The following is a 20,545-nucleotide window of genomic DNA, read 5'->3' as shown; positions in this document are numbered from 1 at the left end:
CACAACTAGAGAAAGCCCTCGCACAGAAACGAAGACCCAACACAGCCATAAAAATAAATAAATAAATAAATAAATAAATAAATAAATAAATAAATAAATAAATAATAAATAAAATAAAAACAGCTTAAGGCAAAAACCCCATGGGTCACTCACATCTTGATATGGATTTGAAACTAAACATATTGTTATAGTTCTTTAAAAAAAAAAGAAAAAAGAAAGTCTTAGGGAGAGAGGAGGTTTTCAAATACCTCAGTTCAGTGAGTTAATGCACGACATTAAACGGCTGCCTAAATCCAGCTCCAAAGCTCAAGCCTCCAAGCTCCCAGGACACCCGCGCGTCACTTTATCTCCGCCCACGTCGCGGCGGGGGACTATCCAATGGAAGGGCGGCTCTACGTGGGCCTCCTGTGCGCGTGCGCATCATCGGCTCGACGATCCTTCCCATCGATGCGCTCAGAAGCAACTCCTTCAGTCTGGGCACTGCCAGCTTGTGCGCTACCGGCCCTGCCGTCGCGCCGCCATTTTGAAGACGGGAAGAGTCTGGGTCTCCAACACCTGGGGGCGGCGGCGGTGACTGGTACGTATGGATTCCGCCCGCGTTAGCCTCTCCAAATTCGCCCATCTTCGGGCTGCAGCTCTCGGTGTTGCCCCTATTCCCACAGTGTCCCTATCGCTGTCCCCAGTCGTCCTGTCACTCTGTCTTTAGGATCCTTTTCGCTTCCTCATCCTTCATCTCTGCTGGCACCTTTGCTTCGAACTGTCGTCGAGCAGCCCTGACCGGTGTTAAAATACCTACTTGCGAGCCTCTGGACTCCATCCCGGTGGAGCTCCTCATTGGCCACCCCGATCTAGTCGGAGTTGTGTTCCGCGGACTCGAACCGGGCGGGTTGAGAGCCTCACGCCCTCCTCTGGGCAGCGAGCTGTGCCCTGTGGGAGCGGGGGGCGAATTTGGGGGTTCGGGGAGAGCTTGGACTTTGGTCCTGTCTCGGTGGAGGGACACACAGTAGGCGGTGGTGGACGTTACCCCAGTGATCTGTTGTTAGAGCTTAATCCGTCACCGGCCTGTTTGTTTTGTCCTTTCCCAGGAATAACTTTACAAAAGGGACGAAATTTTTCGCCTGCCCTTCCCGCCAGAAATGGCCAATGTGAGTAAATTAGCCTCTAAAGAAGCAGTATAGTAATAAAATAGTTTGGGAACTCGTTAGGAAGGACGGGTTTAATGATAATGGCATTGATGGCATAATGTTTCTCGTAATTAGTGTATCAGAAATGGCAAGGGAAGCAAGGGGTGTGAATTAGGTTGATATGCTTTGCGGGTAGTTTGAACACACCATATTTCTCAATACACGTCTATTTATTTCTACAAATTCGTTCTTAGAAATAAATTCAGTGCCAGCACCCTTTCAGTAGTTTTAAAAGACATTATTTCAGTAAATATTTAGAATTATTTTTAAGCCGTTTTCTGTTTCTTTGGTTAGGTAAACTGAAGGTTTTGTAGTAGTTTCAGTATAGGAAGTCACCTTCCAAATACTACAAAATGGGCGCAAGAGATATTATTCTCACAACCAGAGAGATTTACTCACTGTAACTGTCCAGCGATTACTCAAACACATCCTGCCGTAGGGAACCCAAGACATATTTTAAAACAATTACAATAAGAGTAGAAACTAATTTTAAAAGCTACACAAAGGTACAGTGCAGATTCAGAGCTTTGTGGAGAGGGAAAAGTAGGGGTTTGTGTTCACTTAATCAGAGAAGCATTTGAGGTTTGAAAGATGGGTGGGATTTAGATAATCTGAGGTTTGGTTGGGCAGAGCAGGAGGTATATTCAAAGACACCCCCCCCCCTTTCAAAAATCAGGAAGTCAGTTCTGTCTTCCTGAATGTAAGATGTGTGAAAGAGATTAGTGAGAAATAAGGTTGGATTGTGGATTTGGGATCAAGTAATAGAGAGTCTTGAATGCCAAACCCAGTAATTTGGACTTTATTCTTTAAATTTTGGTGATTTAATTAGAGCTGTGTGTTAGGAAGACTAATATGGCAACAGTTAGCCAGGATAGTATTCCTGTAGTCAAATATGATATACTAATAGTCTAATGGTAAGACTATAGGGCCAAGTCGTAAAAGTAGACCACTAGTGTATCCCGTGTGTTAAGGTGAATTCATACCTAGCCATAATCATAGGAAGGGAATGTTGTAAAAGAAGCATGTGCTACTCTCAAAGGAAAGATCCGAGTCAGAGTAGTATGCTAATATTTGACCTGGCTTTATTTTGATTTGAATGAATAAATTAATCCAGTAGGTATTTTGAAGGATGCTTTTATAAATCCTTTTATTGTTAGAAAGAAGTTTACATAAAACAATATTCAAATATATGTTTAAAAATTTGTGTTCGTTTATGTGCATTTTAAGTGCTGAATGGATGTTACTAATGAAACATGCAGATAGATATGTATGTCTTCAGCAATTTAGTTCGCATACATAGCATGGGTCAGGTATGTGTATGCTTCAGAGGCTAAACAGGTCAGTTAAGAAGCCTTGGTGGGGACTTGTACAAACTGAAATACTCATTTCTGATATAAAGGGAGCAGCCTTTCCTCAGCTACAGTGATGTGTTGCCAACTAATGTCATTTGGGAATGTGAATCCAGCGCTGCCAGATCTTTGGACTTTGTAAGAACAGCTGAAAGTCTGGATCTTTTGTGTGAAATATCACAATTGCTCAATGTTGACATATAATTCAAATTTCTTATACCACTGAGAATTACCATTTTTGTCTCTGAGCAGGTTGGGTACAGACCCAAGGGAGGATGCTTAAATTTTCAGGTGGACAGAATGCTCTGGAGACAGGCCTTGCATTTTGGAGACATATAAAGGAGGTTCTGTCTATCCAGATCTTGTAGAAAGAGTTGGAATTTGTCAGGCCTAGGAGGAGAGGGAAAAGGGCGTTTTAGCAGAAGAAATCTTATGGCAGTATAAAAGAAGGCAGAGAAATATGGGAAAAGTTGGGTAGATATTTTTATGTGACTAAAGAGTGGAGTAAGAGAAGGGGGGATAAAATGAGTAAGAAATTATGTCAGAGAAGTAGAACGACCAGTTAGGATGTATCCTTGTACTTAGGATGAGAAAGTCAGAAAGAACACAGGGCTGGATTTCAGAATACTATGTGAAAGGGAAAAAGAATGATTCTACAGTATCTAGACTATTTCAACATCCTGGTAACTATTTTTCATACCACCTCTCTAATCCCACTCCATTCTCTACACTGCCCTTAGTGGTACATTCCTTAAAACATCCTTTATTTTTAACAGTTTACTCTATTCCTCCCTGCCTACAGGTTAAAATTCTGACTTATTATCTTGATGTAACAGGCCCTTTCCTGTCTGTGTCAAGTATAAAGCCTTTTATAGTTGCCCACAAGTTAACTTCCAAGCCTGTTTTTTACTGCACTACCTTATATCCACCTTCAGTGAACTTGTCACTCTTCTGAGTACATCCTTTATGACTCCTTCCCTTTGTTCCTGAAAGTCACTCATTGAAATGCCCTTTCCCCAGCAAATTTCTATTTCTTCACAACTAAGTATATCCTCCATGAAACTTTTTGCCTATGTCCTCAAGGGTTTCTTAATTGTTCAAATCTTTTAATAGCATTTCACAGATGATATGGTATTTGTTCTTACATGTTTTCCACTGATCTAAGAGTCAGCGATTTTTTTTTTTTAATATAAAGAGCCAGATAGCAAATATTTTAGGCTTTGTAGGCCGTAGAGTCTCTGTGAAGCTACTTAACTCTGCCATTATGACATGAAAGCAGCCACAGACTATACATAAATGGGTATGGCAATAAAACTTTATTCACCAAAACAGACAGAAGGCTACATTCAGCTATAGTTTGCCAACCCCTGCATTAAATTATTCTGACTTAAGTATTTTGATTAAAGTTTATACGTGAGAGATGTTTACACATTCATCCACTGTAACTGACCTCAGAGTCTAGGGAATGAACATAAGAGCAGAAAATGTATCACAAAGGTGTGTGCTAAAATGGAGGAAAGTGGACATTGCCATAAAACCAAGAGGAAAGATGGTATGGGAGATAATTAGTACAATTTACAGCAGTCAAAGAAGAGAAGAGTTAGAAAGTAAATAGGTTTTGTTTCTAGGAGAGGTTTTGAAAGTTCTTTATTTTGAGAATAGAATCTTATTAGTTGTGCTACCTTTTTAGTGTCATCACTAAATAGGGCAACTTTTGGAGGTTCCCATTCTTTCTGTATGGCACTCTTAATTCTGGCCTTGGGAAAGCCATATATTTTTACTCAAAGTAACTTATTACTTGTTTTTTAAATATTTGTATTTATTTCTAAAATTATAAGTATACATGATGCGTATCCTGTGGTAGCTGCTCAATAATAGTAGAATAAACATTGGTTTTAAAAGATATATTGCAATGTGAGGATTTGCCAGAGATTGTCTGTGTTAGTATAGCATTTATATCCAGAATAATTTTGATTTTTCTGTCATTCTTAGGTGCTCTGTAACAGAGCCAGACTGGTTTCCTATCTCCCAGGATTTTGCTCTTTAGTTAAAAGGGTTGTCAATCCCAGAGCCTTTTCAACTGCAGGATCTTCAGGTTCTGATGAGTCTCATGTGGCCACTGCACCTCCAGATATCTGTATGTAAAAGTTATTATTGCTTTACTTATAATTGTTTCATAACATTCTGAGTTGTTTCCTGTAATACAGTAAGTCCCCTACATACGAACCTTCAAGTTGTGAACTTTCAAAGATGCGAACACGAGTTCGCATGACCAGTCATGCAAGTTAGTTCACGTGTCTGGTGTACGTTGTCACGTGCGTGCATTCTCTACAAGTGGTTGTGCTTTTGTGTACTTTATTGTACTGTATAGAGTACAGTAGTACACTATCTTTATTTCAAGCCCAGGATGTCCGGAAGCAAGCGTAGAAGCAGCGTATAGCTGGTATTGCTAAGAAGCGCCAAGCAATAAAAATGGAAACAAAAGTGAAAATAATTGAGAGAGTGGAATGAGGCAAAAAGAAGGTAGACGTTGCTCGTTCTTATAACATGAATTGTTCAACCATCAGCATGATTCTAAAGAACAAGGACAAGATCATGGAACACGTGAAGTCTGCTGTGCCGATGATGTTGACAGTAATAGCGAAGAAGCGTGGAAAAGTGATGAAGGAGTTGGAGAAACCTCTCAGTATGTGGGTGCAGGATCAGCATCAGCGTCAAGTCCCGCTCAGCTTAATGCTGATTCAAGAGAAAGCTAAAAGCCTTTATGAAGACTTGAAACATGGCAAAGAATCAGAGGGCACATCTTTTAATGCCAGCCATGGCTGGCTTCATCAGTTCAAGGCTAGAGCCAACCTTCACAGTGTAAAAGTAAGTGGCAGGGCAGCAAGTGCAGATATGGTAGCTGACCAGGAATTTCCCGAAATGCTTCGAGAAATTATTGATGAAGGTACGTATTCACCCAAGTTTTTGATGTGGATGAGACAGGACTGTACTGGAAGAGGATGCCAGAGGAAAAATTATATCAGTAAGGGGGAAAAGTTGATGCCAGGCTATAAAGCAACAAAGGATAGGCTAACTCTGTTGTTTGGTGGCAATGCTTCTTTCCAGCGATATGAAGCTGAAGCCTCTCTTAGTTTATCACTCAGAGAACCCAGGAGCCCTTAAAAACATAGCCAAGGGCTCTCTTCCTGTTGTGTGGAAGAGTAACCCCAAAACCTGGGTCACACAGGCCATTTTCCAGGACTCGTTTTCCCACCACTTTACCCCAGAGGTAGAGAAATATTGCTTGGAGAAGGACATCCCATTCAACATTCTTTTGCTGCTCAGCAATGCTCTGGGCCACCCCCCATTCATGAACTACTTTCATCCCAACATCAAAGTAGTGCATCTGCCACCAAATACCATGTCTCTCATCCAACCTATGAACCAGGGAGTTATAGCAACTTTCAAGAAATATTATTTACGTCACAGTTTTCATCAGGCAGTAAAGGCAAGTGACGAATCAGGAACAACCTTGTGACAATTTGGAAGGACTGTAACATCCACGAGGCCATAAAAAACATTGACTTTGCTTGGCATGAGGTTACAGCCGTCCCCATGAATGGGGTTTGGAAGAACCTTTGCCTGCAGTTTGTTCACAATTTTCGTGGATTTGAAAGGTGGATGAGGAGTCCAAAGAGGTCTTCAGCAACTTAGTGACCCTCAGCAAGAAGCTAGAGTTAGATTTGCAAGAGGACGACTTCATTGAAATCCTTGCTGTGCACCATGAGGAGCTTACTAATGAAGACCTGATGGAATTGGAGGGCAAGAGAAAGGACGAAAAGAGCCAAGAGGAAGAAGAAGTAACTGAAGAACCAAAGAGATTCATGATGCAGGAAATGGCAAGGGGGTTTTCTTTATTTGAGAAGGCACTGTTAGTTTTTGAGGCACAAGACCCGAACGTAGAACAGTACACAAAGGTTGCAGCAGCCATTCAGAATGCAATCCGGTGCTGCCATGTCATCGATGATGAGAAAAAAAGACCTACTACCCAGACATCACTGGATTGTGATAGGGTAGATAGAATTGAGTCCAGCAAGGAAGCGGAGCCTGTGCCATCCACGTCGGGCATCAGTGAAATTGCAACTTGCCCTCCATCTCCTTGCTGATGATCCTTCAGCTCTGTCATCTCCCACCTCCTCTTGCTCCTCCAGTCAATAACTCTTCTTGCCTGTTCACTTGATGCCAGCCCCGTATGCCAGCTGTTGTACGGTACTACTGTACTTTTCAAGGTACTTTACTGTAAGATTAAAGGTCTTTATTTTTTGTGTTTGTTTTTTATGTATTACTTGTGTGAAAAGTATTATAAACCTATTACAGTACAGTGCTATATGCTAGCCGATTATGTTAGTTGGGTACCTAGGCTAACTTTATTGGACTTACGAACATGCTCTTGTAATGGAACTCATTCGTGTGTAGGGGACTTACTGTATTTCTTCTTGAGGTTTTACTGATTTTCTAAAGTTGAGTTTATCCCATTGAAAATAAAATCAGAGCTCTTGCCTAAATATTTGTACCAGAAAGTTACAATATTTTTAAAAAAAAAGAATGAATATTGGTTTCTAAAACTTACTTTCTTGAACTTTAGTTTTTTCCTAATTATCTTTGAACACACAGTCCTCCCTGAAACAAATCTTCTTTTGATCTTACTAAACTATGTTACTACTTCTTGCCATTCTTTGCTGAATTTCTTAAATGTAGCTGTCACTTTGAGTGTTTATTAAACCAAAGTCTGCTTTTTCTTATCCATCTTGTGCACCAGTGTCATATTAATCATTCTAAAATACTTTAAATCATGTCACTTCCTTCATAAGCCTCGATTATCTCCCACTGCTTTCAGTAGCAGTTCCTAAACTATTCCCAAGCTATGAATTGTGCAAGGATGAAAAAAAATTTTTTTTTAAGTTCTGTGATTAGTTAACTTGGAGAAATGCTTTATACCATAGTAATATCTTAGAGGTTTATAATACACACTAAAATATTCAGGGAGAGGTCTTAGAAACTTTACCTAATGTATTCTAAAGGGATTGCCCATGGAATCCTTTTTCATGCAACACATTACTTACAGTGTAATATAAGTTCACTTGGGCATGCAAAGCCTCCCCTGGTTTTCTTGCTCCAGTTTTCTAACTCCATCTCTGATTACTCCTCAGTTTTCATGATCTGAAGGCTAAATATACATCTGTCATAAATGAAAGATTTGTCACTCAGAATATGTAAAGGGTTTGTATTGTGAATATACAGCCAACCCTCCCTATCCATGGGTTCTGCATCCTCACATTCATCCAACCAAGGATTAAAAATATTTGGGGAAAAAAATTCCAGAAAGTTCCAAAAAGCAAAACTTGAATTTGCCACACACCAGCAACTATTTACATATCATTTACATTGTGTTCGATATTGTAGGTAATCTAGAGATGACTTAAAGTATACAGGAGGATGTGATGTACAAAGGTTACAGTATATGCGCATACAGTTGACTCCTGAACAACATGGTTTTGAGCTGCTCAGGTCCACTTTATACGTAGATTTTTTTCAAAAATAAATAAGTACGGTACAATTCTCGGTTCATTGAATCTGAGGATGTGGAACCGACTATACAGAGAACTGACTATAAATTATACTCAGATTTTTGACTGCATGCAGGGTTTGAACAGCTAACCCCTCAGTTGTTCAAAGGTCGATAGAGCTATGCCCTTTTATATAAGGGACTTGAGCATATGCAGATTTTGGTATCTGTGGGGGTCCAGGGAGCAATCTCCTGTGAATAACTAGGGACAACTATATAAAGAATTTTCGTAGATCAATAGGAAGAAGAAAACCCAGTAGAAAACCAAACAAAAAATTTCAAAAATGGATTTGAACAGGCTATTTCTGTAGGAGAAAACCTAAATGACTGGTAAACATTTGAAAATATGCTCGAATTCACGGTTAATATGGGATATTTATGTAAAGAAACAGATCTGAATAATCTGTAGAACCCATGTTCTTCAAAATAGCTGGTAAGTTTAAGTTTGTGAACTGACTCCAGTCAATCATTAGTGGCTGTCTAGAGCCTTGTTACTCAGTGTGATCTGCAGACCAGCATAGCATAGCATGGCATAGCATCAGCATCATCTGGGACTGTTCAGAAACGAAGAATTTTTAGCCCCACTGCAGACCTAGTAAATCAGAATCTGCATTTTGAGAAGATCTTAGGTGATTCTTAAATAATTAAAAGTTTGAGACATACTGGGCTAGAGTGTTTAGGTTGAGAATCATGTGACAATGTCTGTGTTCAGCAGGGAAAAGTTCCTCGATTGATGGGTGATGTCTGTCTTAGGTATGGAAGAGAGATATGGTGTCACATGGGGGCAGCCATATTGACATGGCCGTTTTTAGTCACTCAGTTCTGGCAGAGTATTTATAAATATTTTTATTGCCAACTAAAGTCTGCAGCAGTTGTCGCTTCCTTTCTCTAAACAAAATTCCTACTCTGAGTATTTCTTCATTTGATTTTCTAATTTATTCTTTTCTGGATCTTTTTGAATTTTTCACATGTTAGGATTTTTTAAAGTTTTACAGGAATAAAGTAATGTGGTCTATTCTTCTGTAAGTATTAAATCCATATTAACTCATGTAGCTGGTAAACAGGGCATTATGTCACATTGGTTCATACAAGATTTTTTTCCAGTCCATTAATGTTTTGTGCCACCAGGTAACAGCAGTTGAATGCCCCTCCCCAAGGGTAGCCACCATTAAGTCTGATGTCTTTCCTTACAGATGTTTTTTTTTTTACTGTATTTAAAAACACAAATATAAGGATGAAAAATAAATGTCATATATGCTGTTCTTTGACTTAGCTTTTTCTTTTAATGTAATATGTCCTGGACTTCGTTCACTATCAGTAAAGATTTACCATATTCTTTTTAATGACTGTCAAGAATTACATAGTATGGGAGTTCCCTGGTAGCCTAGTGGTTAGGATTCCAGGCTTTCACTGCCATGGCCCGGGTTCAATCCCTTGTCAGAAAACTGAGATCCCACAAGCCGCACAGCATGGCCAAAAAAAAAAAAAGAATTACATAGTATGGATTACAGTACTTTATTGAATTCTTTCCCTATTAATGGAATTACCTATGAGCTGACAGCTGGTTGCTTTGATTAGTCTTTTGGAATAACATGAAACAAACTAATTTATATTTACACAGGAAAGCAAACTTCAGAGAACTATTGGTTAGGTAAAAAAAATGCCTAATTGGAAGAAGAACATTCTTTCAGTCTACCAACGTACTTAACTAGTAAGGAGAAAATAATTCATTTTGTCGTTCCTCTTTAGGCTCTCGAACAGTTTGGCCTGATGAAACTATGGGACCATTTGGACCTCAGGATCAGAGATTCCAGCTTCCTGGGAACATAGGTTTTGATTGTCACCTCAATGGGACTGCATCACAGAAGAAAAGCCAGATTCATAAAACTTTACCTGATGTTCTAGCAGAACCTTTATCGAGCGAAAGACATGAGTTTGTTATGGCACAATATGTGAATGAATTTCAGGTAAGTTGTTAAGGTCATTCTGTTTTTCTAATTATTAATGCTATATTAATTTCTGATAACTGTACATATTACTTTCATTGAAAAAGTAAAAAAAAAAAAATCTATTTAAGTCCAGTATAAACAGAAACAACATATATAGCTTTTAAAAGCTTAGCATTGTCCTGTACATAATGTTTGCTATATAATTTTTTTCACTTAACTACATTGTAGTCTCTTTTAGGTAATTAAATAATTCTTCAAAAATATCTTTTTTTAATAAATGTTTATTTCAAATATAAATAACTTAATTCTATAACTGGAAATTTATATTCCCTGTTTTTCACTTTTATTAATGATAATTGTAATTTATGTATGGACCAAATTCCAACTAGTATATTCCTCTAGCCATTTAAAAACTTAAGAAAATTTTGAGATCTCTGAAACTCTGGATACAGTAGACTGAAGAGGAGGATTTTTAAATAGCTTTTGTAAAAACAATCCCTGAGGGGTTTTTTTAATGAGTTTTTTAAACTGGTATTGCATATGAATTTTTTAAATGCGTTTTAAAACTAGTATTGCGTCATTGCTCACTCAAATGGAAAGTTACATGCATTTCAGAGTTTCAAACTCCAATCCTTATCATTTTTCATATTTCTATATAGCTTCAGGTTGAGATTTTGATCAAAGCCATATTATTAAAAGCAGCAACCCCTCACAATTATGGGTGATATCAGATAACCTAACACTGGGACACAGTTGACCTCCCCTGACTTTTTATCTCAGATATTCCTTCTCAGTCTTTTTGGCTCCTCCTCTGTCTACCAGTTACATGATATTTCCCAAATGTCTCTGATCTTCATTTTCTCATTTGACTTGCTCCCTGGTCACTTAAGTCCTTGGCTTTCTCCACAGGCTGTGTTTTCATATTTCCTAGCTTCTTATTTCTGTTTCTGACATTTTTGGTTTTATATTACTGTCTGCCTGCCAAACATCTTTATCTGGATGTCTCAGAAGTCCCAAGATTTTACACGTCTAGTACTGAATTTGTCCTTTTTTCTCTCAAAACTTGTCCTTATTCCCATGTTGTCAGTAGTATAAGTGACTTAGTCATCCTCCCACTGTCCCAAAAATAAAAATTATAGTGCCAACCTTGACTCCTCTTTTCATCATACCCCCTAAATAGTGACAGAATTACATTGCTTCTGTCTCTGAAAGTAGCTCTTAAATTATTTGTGTACCTTCAGTTCTCACTAATACTGCCAAAGTTCAGCGCCTCCTTATCTTACCTCAATTTTTAGAGGCATTATAGTATGATGGACTGTGGAGATAGGATAAATCTGTATTCAGAGATTAACTCAGCCATTTACTTAATTTTGTGACCTTGAGAAAGTTACTTCACCTTTCTGAGCCTCTGTTCCTTTATATGTAAAATGAGTATAATAATACCTGGCCTACAAATTTGCTATGAGGATTAAATGTGAAAATGTATGTAAAATACTTACTACACTAAGTGATCAGTAATTGTTGGCTGTTACTGGTCTGTCACCTGCTCTTCCTCATTACCATACATCCTCTACAGTAATACTGTCATTAGCTTTTTATATCACATCTTGATATTCCTCATTGCTTTTAAACTAAAATCAAAATTTCGTAATGTGGCATAAATGGCTTTCCACAATTTTGATCCCTTATCTTTCTCACCTTACTTCCCACTACTTCCTACTCCTTCTGTTCTCCAGTCACAGCATATTTTCATTTTTTTTTAATTACACCATTCTCTTTGACTATTGCATGCCTTTGCACTGTTATTATCTCTTGCTGGACTGTTTTTTTCCTCCTGAATTCTTAACCTATATTCTGTCTATTCTTTATCTGTCAGACACACATGTTAATTAACATGTAACTCAAACGTGATTTCAACCTTTTCCTGATTTCTGCCAGCAAAGCAAGTTTCTTTCCCATCTATACCTCCAGAAGACTTCCATTATAACTCTATAGCACTTCTGATATGGACTGCATTTATTTGTTCATGCATTTTTCTTCTACTAACTCTTATATACCTAAGAGTGAAGACTGGATTTTTTACCATTGTAGTGCCTGTTCCTGTTTATAATGTCTAGTGTATAATAGGCACCCAGTAAATTTCAGTTGAATAAGAGCCTCTAAGCGCTTCCTGTTGGAGAAGCTATATATTTAATCATGTTGCTTTGTAAGTTAGTGTTCTTATCCCCATTTTACAGATTATAGAACAAAAGGAAGGATAATTAGATATAACAGAATATCAGAAGAGGTAACATTGTAAGACATAATCATGGCGTGTTTTAGTTAGTTTTTTAGCCAACTTCTATTCATATTAAGTCTTAGAATATCAGGGTATTTATCTGTTTCTTTTTTTAATTCACCATTTTTTTAAAATTTTCAAATATTACATTCATCATAGAGAAAAGTTTGAGTATGTAAGAAAACACTATTACCCCATCACCAGCTAGATTAGGATTACTGAAAAAACTTTCTAGGGAAAACAGGTTTATAACAGGCAAGGTATTTTATTTGAACTCCAGATTTTGTTTACTTATATTTCTTATTCCACCTTAGGGTAATGATGTACCTGTTGAGCAAGAAATTAACAGTGCGGAAACTTACTTTGAAAGTGCCAAAGTAGAGTGTGCAATCCAAACATGTCCAGAATTGCTGCGAAGAGGTATGTTGTGCTTTATTCATTTTTACACTAGTGTGTGTTAGATAATGTCACTAATTTTTTAATGTGTTGAATAATGTACTCCATAGGAATCGTAATGCTTTATAACTTAGTATTTTAATGTGTCTAGCTGGAAATGATGATTGCCTGGCCAAGATAAGGCTTTCAAGTGTCCCCTAACATCTGACCTCATGCTGCCATTAGATAGGAATAGTAGAATTTTTAATAACTTTTTTCCTAAATCTTTCCCTAAAGTCATCCCACTCCTGGGTGATTATTACAGCCCTAATTTCCATGAGCTAATACGTTAGTACTACTGAGAAAAATCTTAATAATAAACTTTTTTTTTAATTACAAGACCAACAATATGTAACCCAACTTACTCTTCAGAATTGTTGGCAATATATTTTCGTTCATCCAAAAAGAGCAGAAGTAAACCAAAACTAAATTCATTTCATCCTTTTCAAAACTAATATGCATTTATAAACCTAACTTGGTACCATAATAATTTAACTTAATCATCATTTTTCTAAAGTATTTTATGAACTGTTTCTTTTTTTAAAAAATTTATATTTTTCTGGAGTTTTATTCTTATTTCACTTACAGATTTTGAATCACTGTTTCCAGAAGTAGCCACCAACAAACTAATGATTCTGACTGTAACACAGAAAACTAAGAATGATATGACTGTTTGGAGTGAGGAGGTAGAAAATGAAAGAGAAATGCTCTTAGAAAAGGTAATTCTTTCAGCTGCTGACAATTTAATTTTATGATCTTATTTAAATACCAATGAACCAGTGTTTTAAAATGATGACTATTTTTTCTAGCCTTTATTAATTCTCTGCTAATGTATTCCAGTACTAAAAAGCTTACATGTTTTCTGAGAATAAAAATACCACAATTTTTTTTTTTAGTGTCTTTGAAAAACTTAGATTCTGTCCAGTACTTCCTCAGTTTTTTTTAAATTTATGTCTGTTTTAGGAAAGTTGGGAATATAGTAAACATCAAAAATGTAAAATTAACTCTTCATACCCATCTCTCTCTCCTTCTCTCTGATCCTCTCTCTCCCTCCATGTCTCTTTCTCTCTCTCTCTCTCTCTCTCTCAAGCATGTCAAGTAAAAAGTGAAAATACCTCAGCCTTCTTAAAGGAGTAAACAATAACAGTGTACAGTACAATAATAATATAATAATGGTATATACCCACATTTTTTCCATCCTTTGCTTTTAACTTAGAAGATATGTTTTGACACCTTTCCATAACATTATGCATAGATTTTATTTCATTCTTTGTAAAAATCTGTGTAATATTACATTGCATGGGCAAACCGTAAATTTTTTAAATTATTTAAAAAAATTTTTAGTCATTTATAAGTTGAAAATCAAACTTTTGCTATTACAGGCAGTGAATATATTTGTACATATATTTTTTGCACATACTTATGTATTCCTAAATGGGGAATTGCTGAATCAGGGGGTATATTCATTTTAAGTTTTGAAAGATACTGCCAATTAGCCCTCCAAAAAGACTGTCCTAGTATATATGCTCTCACCTTTACCCTGGATATTAGCATTACTTTTCATTTTTACCAACCTGAGAAATGATAAGTAGTAACTTAAAGTCTTACATTTAAAAATTATATGATTATTTATCTAAGAGTTTGAGGTTCAGTTATATCAATTTTTTTGTCTACAAGATAGAAAGGAATATTCCTTTGCCTGTATGACATGTTGGGATTAGCTCACTTGGACACCTTAGCTAACTATAGTTGAAAAAATTCTCTTTATTAATTTACATACAGGATAATATTTGGAATTATTTTATATTTTCTTTAGGGTTGGATGTATGGTTCTCTTCATTAATAAAAATATTATTTACTGAATAGAGTATTTTATGGTAATGACTTCATACTTAAGTGTCCCGCATATAGCTTTACTAATAAATTCCATGTAGTAATTAATAATCATGAGCAAGTTATATATGCCATCTAACAAAGAAGTTACAGAGAAGCATAAGACATTCTCTCTGATCTTTAAAAGATGGGAATTTGGAGAAGTGAAATTTAAATACATAATAACTCAATAAACAGTTTCTATTTATATATTAAGACAATGATTAGTAAATGTATACTGCCATTTAAACACTAGAGAGTTTGCTCTCACATGTGCATTGCATTAGTAAGTCCTACTTTTTGAACCATTCAAGATTCTGAGCCTCATTTGATACTGACCCCAGTATAGATGTAAGTCAGCAACAAAGACCCAACGCAGCCAAAAAATAAATTAAAAAAAAAAAAAAAACAATTTCCAGCTTTTGAAATGGCAACACGCTTTATCATGTGTATTTTAAACTTTATAATGACTAAAGCTATTTTATTTTTTTATGAAAAAAACATTTTTTATTTTAGACATGTTAGTGGTTATTTTAGAACCACACATAGCTTACTGTCCAAGTAGATATTATATGTTTTATGGTTTAACTCTATTTCGAGTTTTTTCCAGCAGATGTCAGTGTTTGCTATTGATGAGCAGAAATCTTTTTTTTTTTAATTAATTTATTTATTTTTGGCTGCGTTGGGTCTTCGTCGCTGCACACGGGCTTTCTCTAGTTGTGGCGAGCGGGGGCTACTCTTTGTTGCGGTGCGCAGGCTTCTCATTGCGGTGGCTTCTCTTGTTGCGGAGCACGGGCTCTAGGTGTGCTGGCTTCAGTAGTTGTGGCTCGCGGGCTCCCAGCGCAGGCTCAGTAGTTGTGACACACAGGCTTAGTTGGTCCACAGCATGTTGGATCTTCCCAGACCAGGGATCGAACCCGTGTTCCCTGTATTAGCAGGCGGATTCTTAACCACTGCGCCACCAGGGAAGTCCCAAGCAGAAATCTTTAAGAAAAATATTTAAACTGGTTCTTTTTGTGATCATTTGGGATTCTTTTAGTTAACCTTTGCAAACATTTAAATGCATCGTTTTGTTCACCTTGTAGTTTTTGTGTATGGCACATCTTTTATTAAATTGGTACATAATTCTAATGACTTTCCTAAACCATATTCAGTTTTCCTATTTTTAAGAATTATGAGGATTAATGAAATACAGCAGTAAGTGTAAATATTAAGTATGAAAATAACCTATAGAGTACAGTATTATCTAAATGTTTTTCATTAGTTTACAAGAAAGTACAGGCATACCTTGGAAATATTGCAGGTTAGGTTCCAGACCACCATAATAAAGCAAATATCGCAATAAAGTGAATCACACAGATTTTTTGGTTTCCTAGTGCATATAAAAGTTATGTTTATACTGTACTGTAGTCTAAGTGTGCAATAGCATTATGTCTAAAAAAATGTACATACCGTAATTTAAATATACTTTATTGCTAAAAAAGCTAACCGTCATCTGAACCTTCAGTGAGTCATAGTAGTAAAACATCAATAAAGATCACAGACTACAGATCATCATAACAAATATAATAATAGATGCAAAAGTTTGAAATATTGAGAGAATTACCGAAATGCCACACAGGCACATGACGTGAGCAAATGCTATTGGAAAAATGTTGCCAGTAGGCTTTCTGGACACAGGGTTGCCACAAACCTTCAATTTGTAAAAAACTTATCTGCGAAGTGCAATAAAATGAAGCCCAAAAAAATGAGATACGCCTGTAGTTGGAGAAAATAGGTTAAAGTTGTATATCTCTATAGCAGGGATCAGCAGACTTTTTATGTAAAGAGCCAGATGGTAAATTTTTAGGTTTTGTAGGTGATAGGTTCTCAACTACTCAATTCTACCATGTATTGTTAAAGCAACCACAGACCATATATAAGTGAACAGGCATGGCTGCGTTCCAGCAAAACTGTATTTACACAAACAGGCAGGCAGCCAGCCAGGTTTGGCCCTCGGGCTATCACTTGCTAACCCCTTGTTTAGGATGTGGCCCATATGCCTAAGGCTTGGACTTCTGAGCATCTCAGCTGAGTGCCAGAGATGCTCCGTGAGGTCTCATCACTCTAGGTGGGCCAGAAATTCATGTTACCCTGTAGTGCATGACCCCTAATATCACCATTCAGCTCTCAGCCTCGCAGCTGGCACTCTTTGCTAGACCTTGAGGAATCTCACCTTGTATCTGTGCAGCTCAACCCTTGGCTACTGAACCAGGGCAAATTGCTCTGCGGACCACGTGGGAACCCCATTTGTGCATCTCCCTCTGCTCCAGTACCCTACGCCAGAAATTCCAGATGCTTCAACAGTTCAGAACTCTTGCTTTCTACCTCCTCAGCTCAGTGACACTATCACTTTGCTTGGGCTCCACTTCTTTGCCCTGCAACAAGAGAGTGTCCCCAGACAGAAGCCTGGAGCATATATGGGGATCACCTTATTTGTTTCCCTTCTCCGCTGCAGTTTTGTCTGCCTTTTGTTCAGTGTCTAAAAACAGTTGCCTCATATATTTTGGTCAGTTTTATATTTTTCAGCAAGTGGCAAGTTTGATAACTGTTACTTTGTTATGGCTGTGAGTGGAACTGTGCCCTTGTCTTTAAACACTTATGGTCTGTTTTTGTTTTTTTTTTTTTTTAGCATTCTAATCTGATTCTAATATTTGCTTTTAGTCTTTTTCACTGCTTAGACTTCTGATAAAGCTAATAAAGACATTGTAGGAATGAGGATGGTAAGACCAGGATTTTAATACATGCACGTGGTCTGTAATGTTTATACACAATACAAAAAATAGAGAGGTGTATAGTGAAAAGGAAGTATGCGGTCCAGCCCTGTACCCAATCTATCCATTTATCTTATTATTTTTATGTGCCTTTTCAGAAATATTTCATGACTATGTGAGTGGATAGATGTGTTTTTGAAGGACACACAAACAAGTACATGTTTTTAACCAACTTTCATTCAAATTAATGAATGGTCCATATCTTTTCATTATGAATATTTTGTTTTCCCTTTCTTACCTTATTTCTAATACCTCTGTAATGATACAAAATAGCAACTGTAGGTTATAATCCATGACAAATTTGGGAGTTAATAGCACAGAAGTGATTAGAAATAGTTCCTAAAATAGGAAATAATTTAGAAGAAAAAAATATACAGTTTAGACTTTTTAAAAGAAATGAAAATGTTATATGAACCATTAATCTTTTGGACTGGTGAAAATCTTAGGACTTTACAGTCTTAATTTATCATTAGTTTTAATTGTTTATTAATCTTATTGTGTTCTCTATCTGAAGCAAAAAATATTTATCTTAAAAATTTATTGAGAAATAAAACACTCTGTGCTGCTGCTTTGAGCATATTATTTGTGCCTTTTTCTATGCAGTTCATCAGCGGTGCTAAAGAAATTTGCTACGCCCTTCGAGCTGAAGGCTATTGGGCCGACTTTATTGACCCATCATCTGGTTTGGCAGTGAGTAATTAAATACATTTTGAAAGCCAGATTATATAATTTGAAGTAGGAATTATTTTTTTTATAAAATTGTTTATAATTATAACCTTGGTAAAAGTAGACCATTTAAGACTTTGAAAACCTCACAGTTTTATGCAAAGAGATACCAAGAGTCCGTTGAATTCACAACTTTGAGGGACCTCTGGCACTCATAGTTAAGCATCTCCATCACTTTACATTTTTTTCATTAAAAATAATTTTAAAATTTATTTTCCATCCTCATAATAGATATTACTTGAATTACATTGAATTAGTGTGTTTACTGTTCCTTAGTTAAAACTTAGTATCCAATAGTTTCATTAAGGAAGAAAAACTTATTTTTAGAATTAAGAAAATATGGATGGTAAAGAAATATTTAGAAAAGTAACTTTTTGGAAATTAACATTTGTAAAGCTATACTTTAAAGAAAATAACTGAATTACTATTGTCATATTTTAAATTCTATGTATATCAGCTACAAATAGTAATAATTTTTTCAATCTTAAAATAGGAATATATACTGTTTCTTTTCAAAGTCAAGATTTAGTGAGTACTAGAAATGAAAAACTTACTCTGATAGTTTTCTTATCTTAAAAATTACAAAGGTGAACCATAGATGATTGCCTAAGGCTTATTTCATCTCTGAAGGTCATATAATATTATGCATTTGGTTCTAGGTAACATGCAGTCTGCTAGATCATTCATTTCACATTTCCAGAATGCACAGGTATTGAGGGGAGAGGAGGTATTAGGGCAGTTAGGTGTTCCATGTGACCTTTTTATTTCTTATTTGATTTTTTTAATATTTAGAGTATTTATATAGATCTGTGTTCATATTTGCATAAAAATTATTACTTCATTATCTTTCTAGCTAATGAAAATATGACTTTTTTTATTTCCTCCAGTTTTTTGGACCATATACAAACAACACTCTTTTTGAGACAGATGAACGCTATCGACATTTAGGATTCTCTGTTGATGATCTTGGTTGCTGTAAAGTGATTCGTCACAGTCTTTGGGGTACCCATGTGGTTGTAGGAAGTATCTTCACTAATGCAACACCAGAGAGCCATATTATGAAGAAATTAAGTGGAAACTAGCAGTAATGTCAACTTATTTGCTCTGCTATTTGTAACATTTGGGATGATCTATACACTGTCGAAGGCTTCAGTTTTCAAAATTTACTTCCTTGTAGGTATTTATTTCAACATTTATGAATTTACAATATTGGCAAGTGGTTTGTGATTTTTAAATTTCAAATGTTCGTTCATAATATCATTAAATACATCTTAAGCACATCCACATTGTATAGAATGTGATAACTAACATGTAACCAGGGTACGATCTCATATTGTTATTTCTCCCCTTAATCGGAAAAACCTCAGTTTTAATTATTTTTCTCCAAAAATAAATCATACATTTGGTTATGATATGTGTTTTTTCATTGCAGTATTTTTAAAATATAATTCTTAAAGATTCCTAAGAAACTACAATATTAATCTTCTTAAAGTTTTTTTTTTGTTTTTTGGTTTTTTTTTCATGCAGTTGAGAAATCTGGATTCAGTGTAGATTTAACTTTTTTTAAATTTTCTTTTTACTATATTACTTGTTAGATGTCCTGGTACCATCTGAGTATTACTTTGAAATAATGTATGTACAGGAAAAGAAGAATAAGGATAATACTAAAACTTTACATATAAAAGAATATGAATCTCATCTTTATACATAGTGAAAAATAATTCTTAACTCCTGGGTTGAGACAGATAAATGTAGTTTATTCTCAGACAAAACTGTGTCTCAGCTGCTAAGTCATATTTCTCCAAATTTAGCAATAGATGGAAACTGCAGTAGTTTACAGAAATGTCTCATGTGGGACAGAGTTGTTTTTACAGCATTTTAAACTTAGACTCATCTTTGATTTGTCTTTTGTCATTAGGAATATAGATAAATCTCAGGAGAACAACTAACTCCTACCAAATGAATTAATTGAAATGGATTTTTCTGTATTCTTTAAATTAACTGCCTGTTTTTTAAATGATCACATGGAGATGACCAGCTTTTTAATTTAGTTTACAACTTCGTTTAATACTGTTTGTTTATTTAACATGTATCGATAGTTTGATAATAAGTGTTGCTTATGATTCAAAGAATAAGAGCTACAATGTTTTCATTCATTATGAAAAAGGTGAAGTCTTGACTTCCAAAACATTTTGAAAAAAATTTTTTGAAGTATATATGCTCAATAAATTTTCATCTATGTAAGGAGCACCCAGATCAAGACAGAACATTACTGGTACCTCAGAGGCTCATCTGACTCCCTTTCAGGCACTTCTTCCCCTTACTTGCCCC

At 36.0% G+C, this 20,545-nt stretch overlaps 1 protein-coding gene across 2 annotated transcripts; it reads left to right on the top strand.

Annotated features, from left to right (window-relative positions):
* The first annotated feature begins 432 nt into the window (after positions 1–432).
* MMADHC (metabolism of cobalamin associated D) lies at positions 433–19,628 on the top strand. 2 transcript variants are annotated; one of them, XM_036858070.1, is made up of 8 exons: positions 460–577; positions 1,086–1,145; positions 4,526–4,670; positions 9,891–10,108; positions 12,683–12,788; positions 13,392–13,522; positions 18,092–18,178; positions 19,102–19,626. In XM_036858070.1, exons 2-8 carry the CDS (start codon positions 1,137–1,139, stop codon positions 19,294–19,296), a joined length of 891 nt encoding a protein of 296 aa, XP_036713965.1. In that variant the 5' UTR covers positions 460–577; positions 1,086–1,136; the 3' UTR covers positions 19,297–19,626. The 2 variants fall into 2 exon arrangements, with proteins under 2 accessions (XP_036713964.1, XP_036713965.1); XM_036858069.1 differs by lacking the exons at positions 1,086–1,145; positions 4,526–4,670 and having other exon boundaries at positions 433–577; positions 19,102–19,628.
* The last annotated feature ends 917 nt before the right edge of the window (positions 19,629–20,545 follow it).

Source organism: Balaenoptera musculus, chromosome 7, assembly GCF_009873245.2.
Source record: "Balaenoptera musculus isolate JJ_BM4_2016_0621 chromosome 7, mBalMus1.pri.v3, whole genome shotgun sequence".
Taxonomy (NCBI): domain Eukaryota; kingdom Metazoa; phylum Chordata; class Mammalia; order Artiodactyla; family Balaenopteridae; genus Balaenoptera; species Balaenoptera musculus.
The sequence above is the reverse complement of the archived record's forward strand: the minus strand, read 5'-3'. Positions and strand labels throughout refer to the sequence as shown.

Bases quoted from the DNA above. Each gene is read 5' to 3' on its own strand.
- MMADHC (XM_036858070.1), top strand. The intron at 4,671-9,890 runs GTATGTAAAAGT...GTTCCTCTTTAG, and splicing joins CACTGCACCTCCAGATATCT to GCTCTCGAACAGTTTGGCCT. The intron at 13,523-18,091 runs GTAATTCTTTCA...TTTTCTATGCAG, and splicing joins GAGAAATGCTCTTAGAAAAG to TTCATCAGCGGTGCTAAAGA.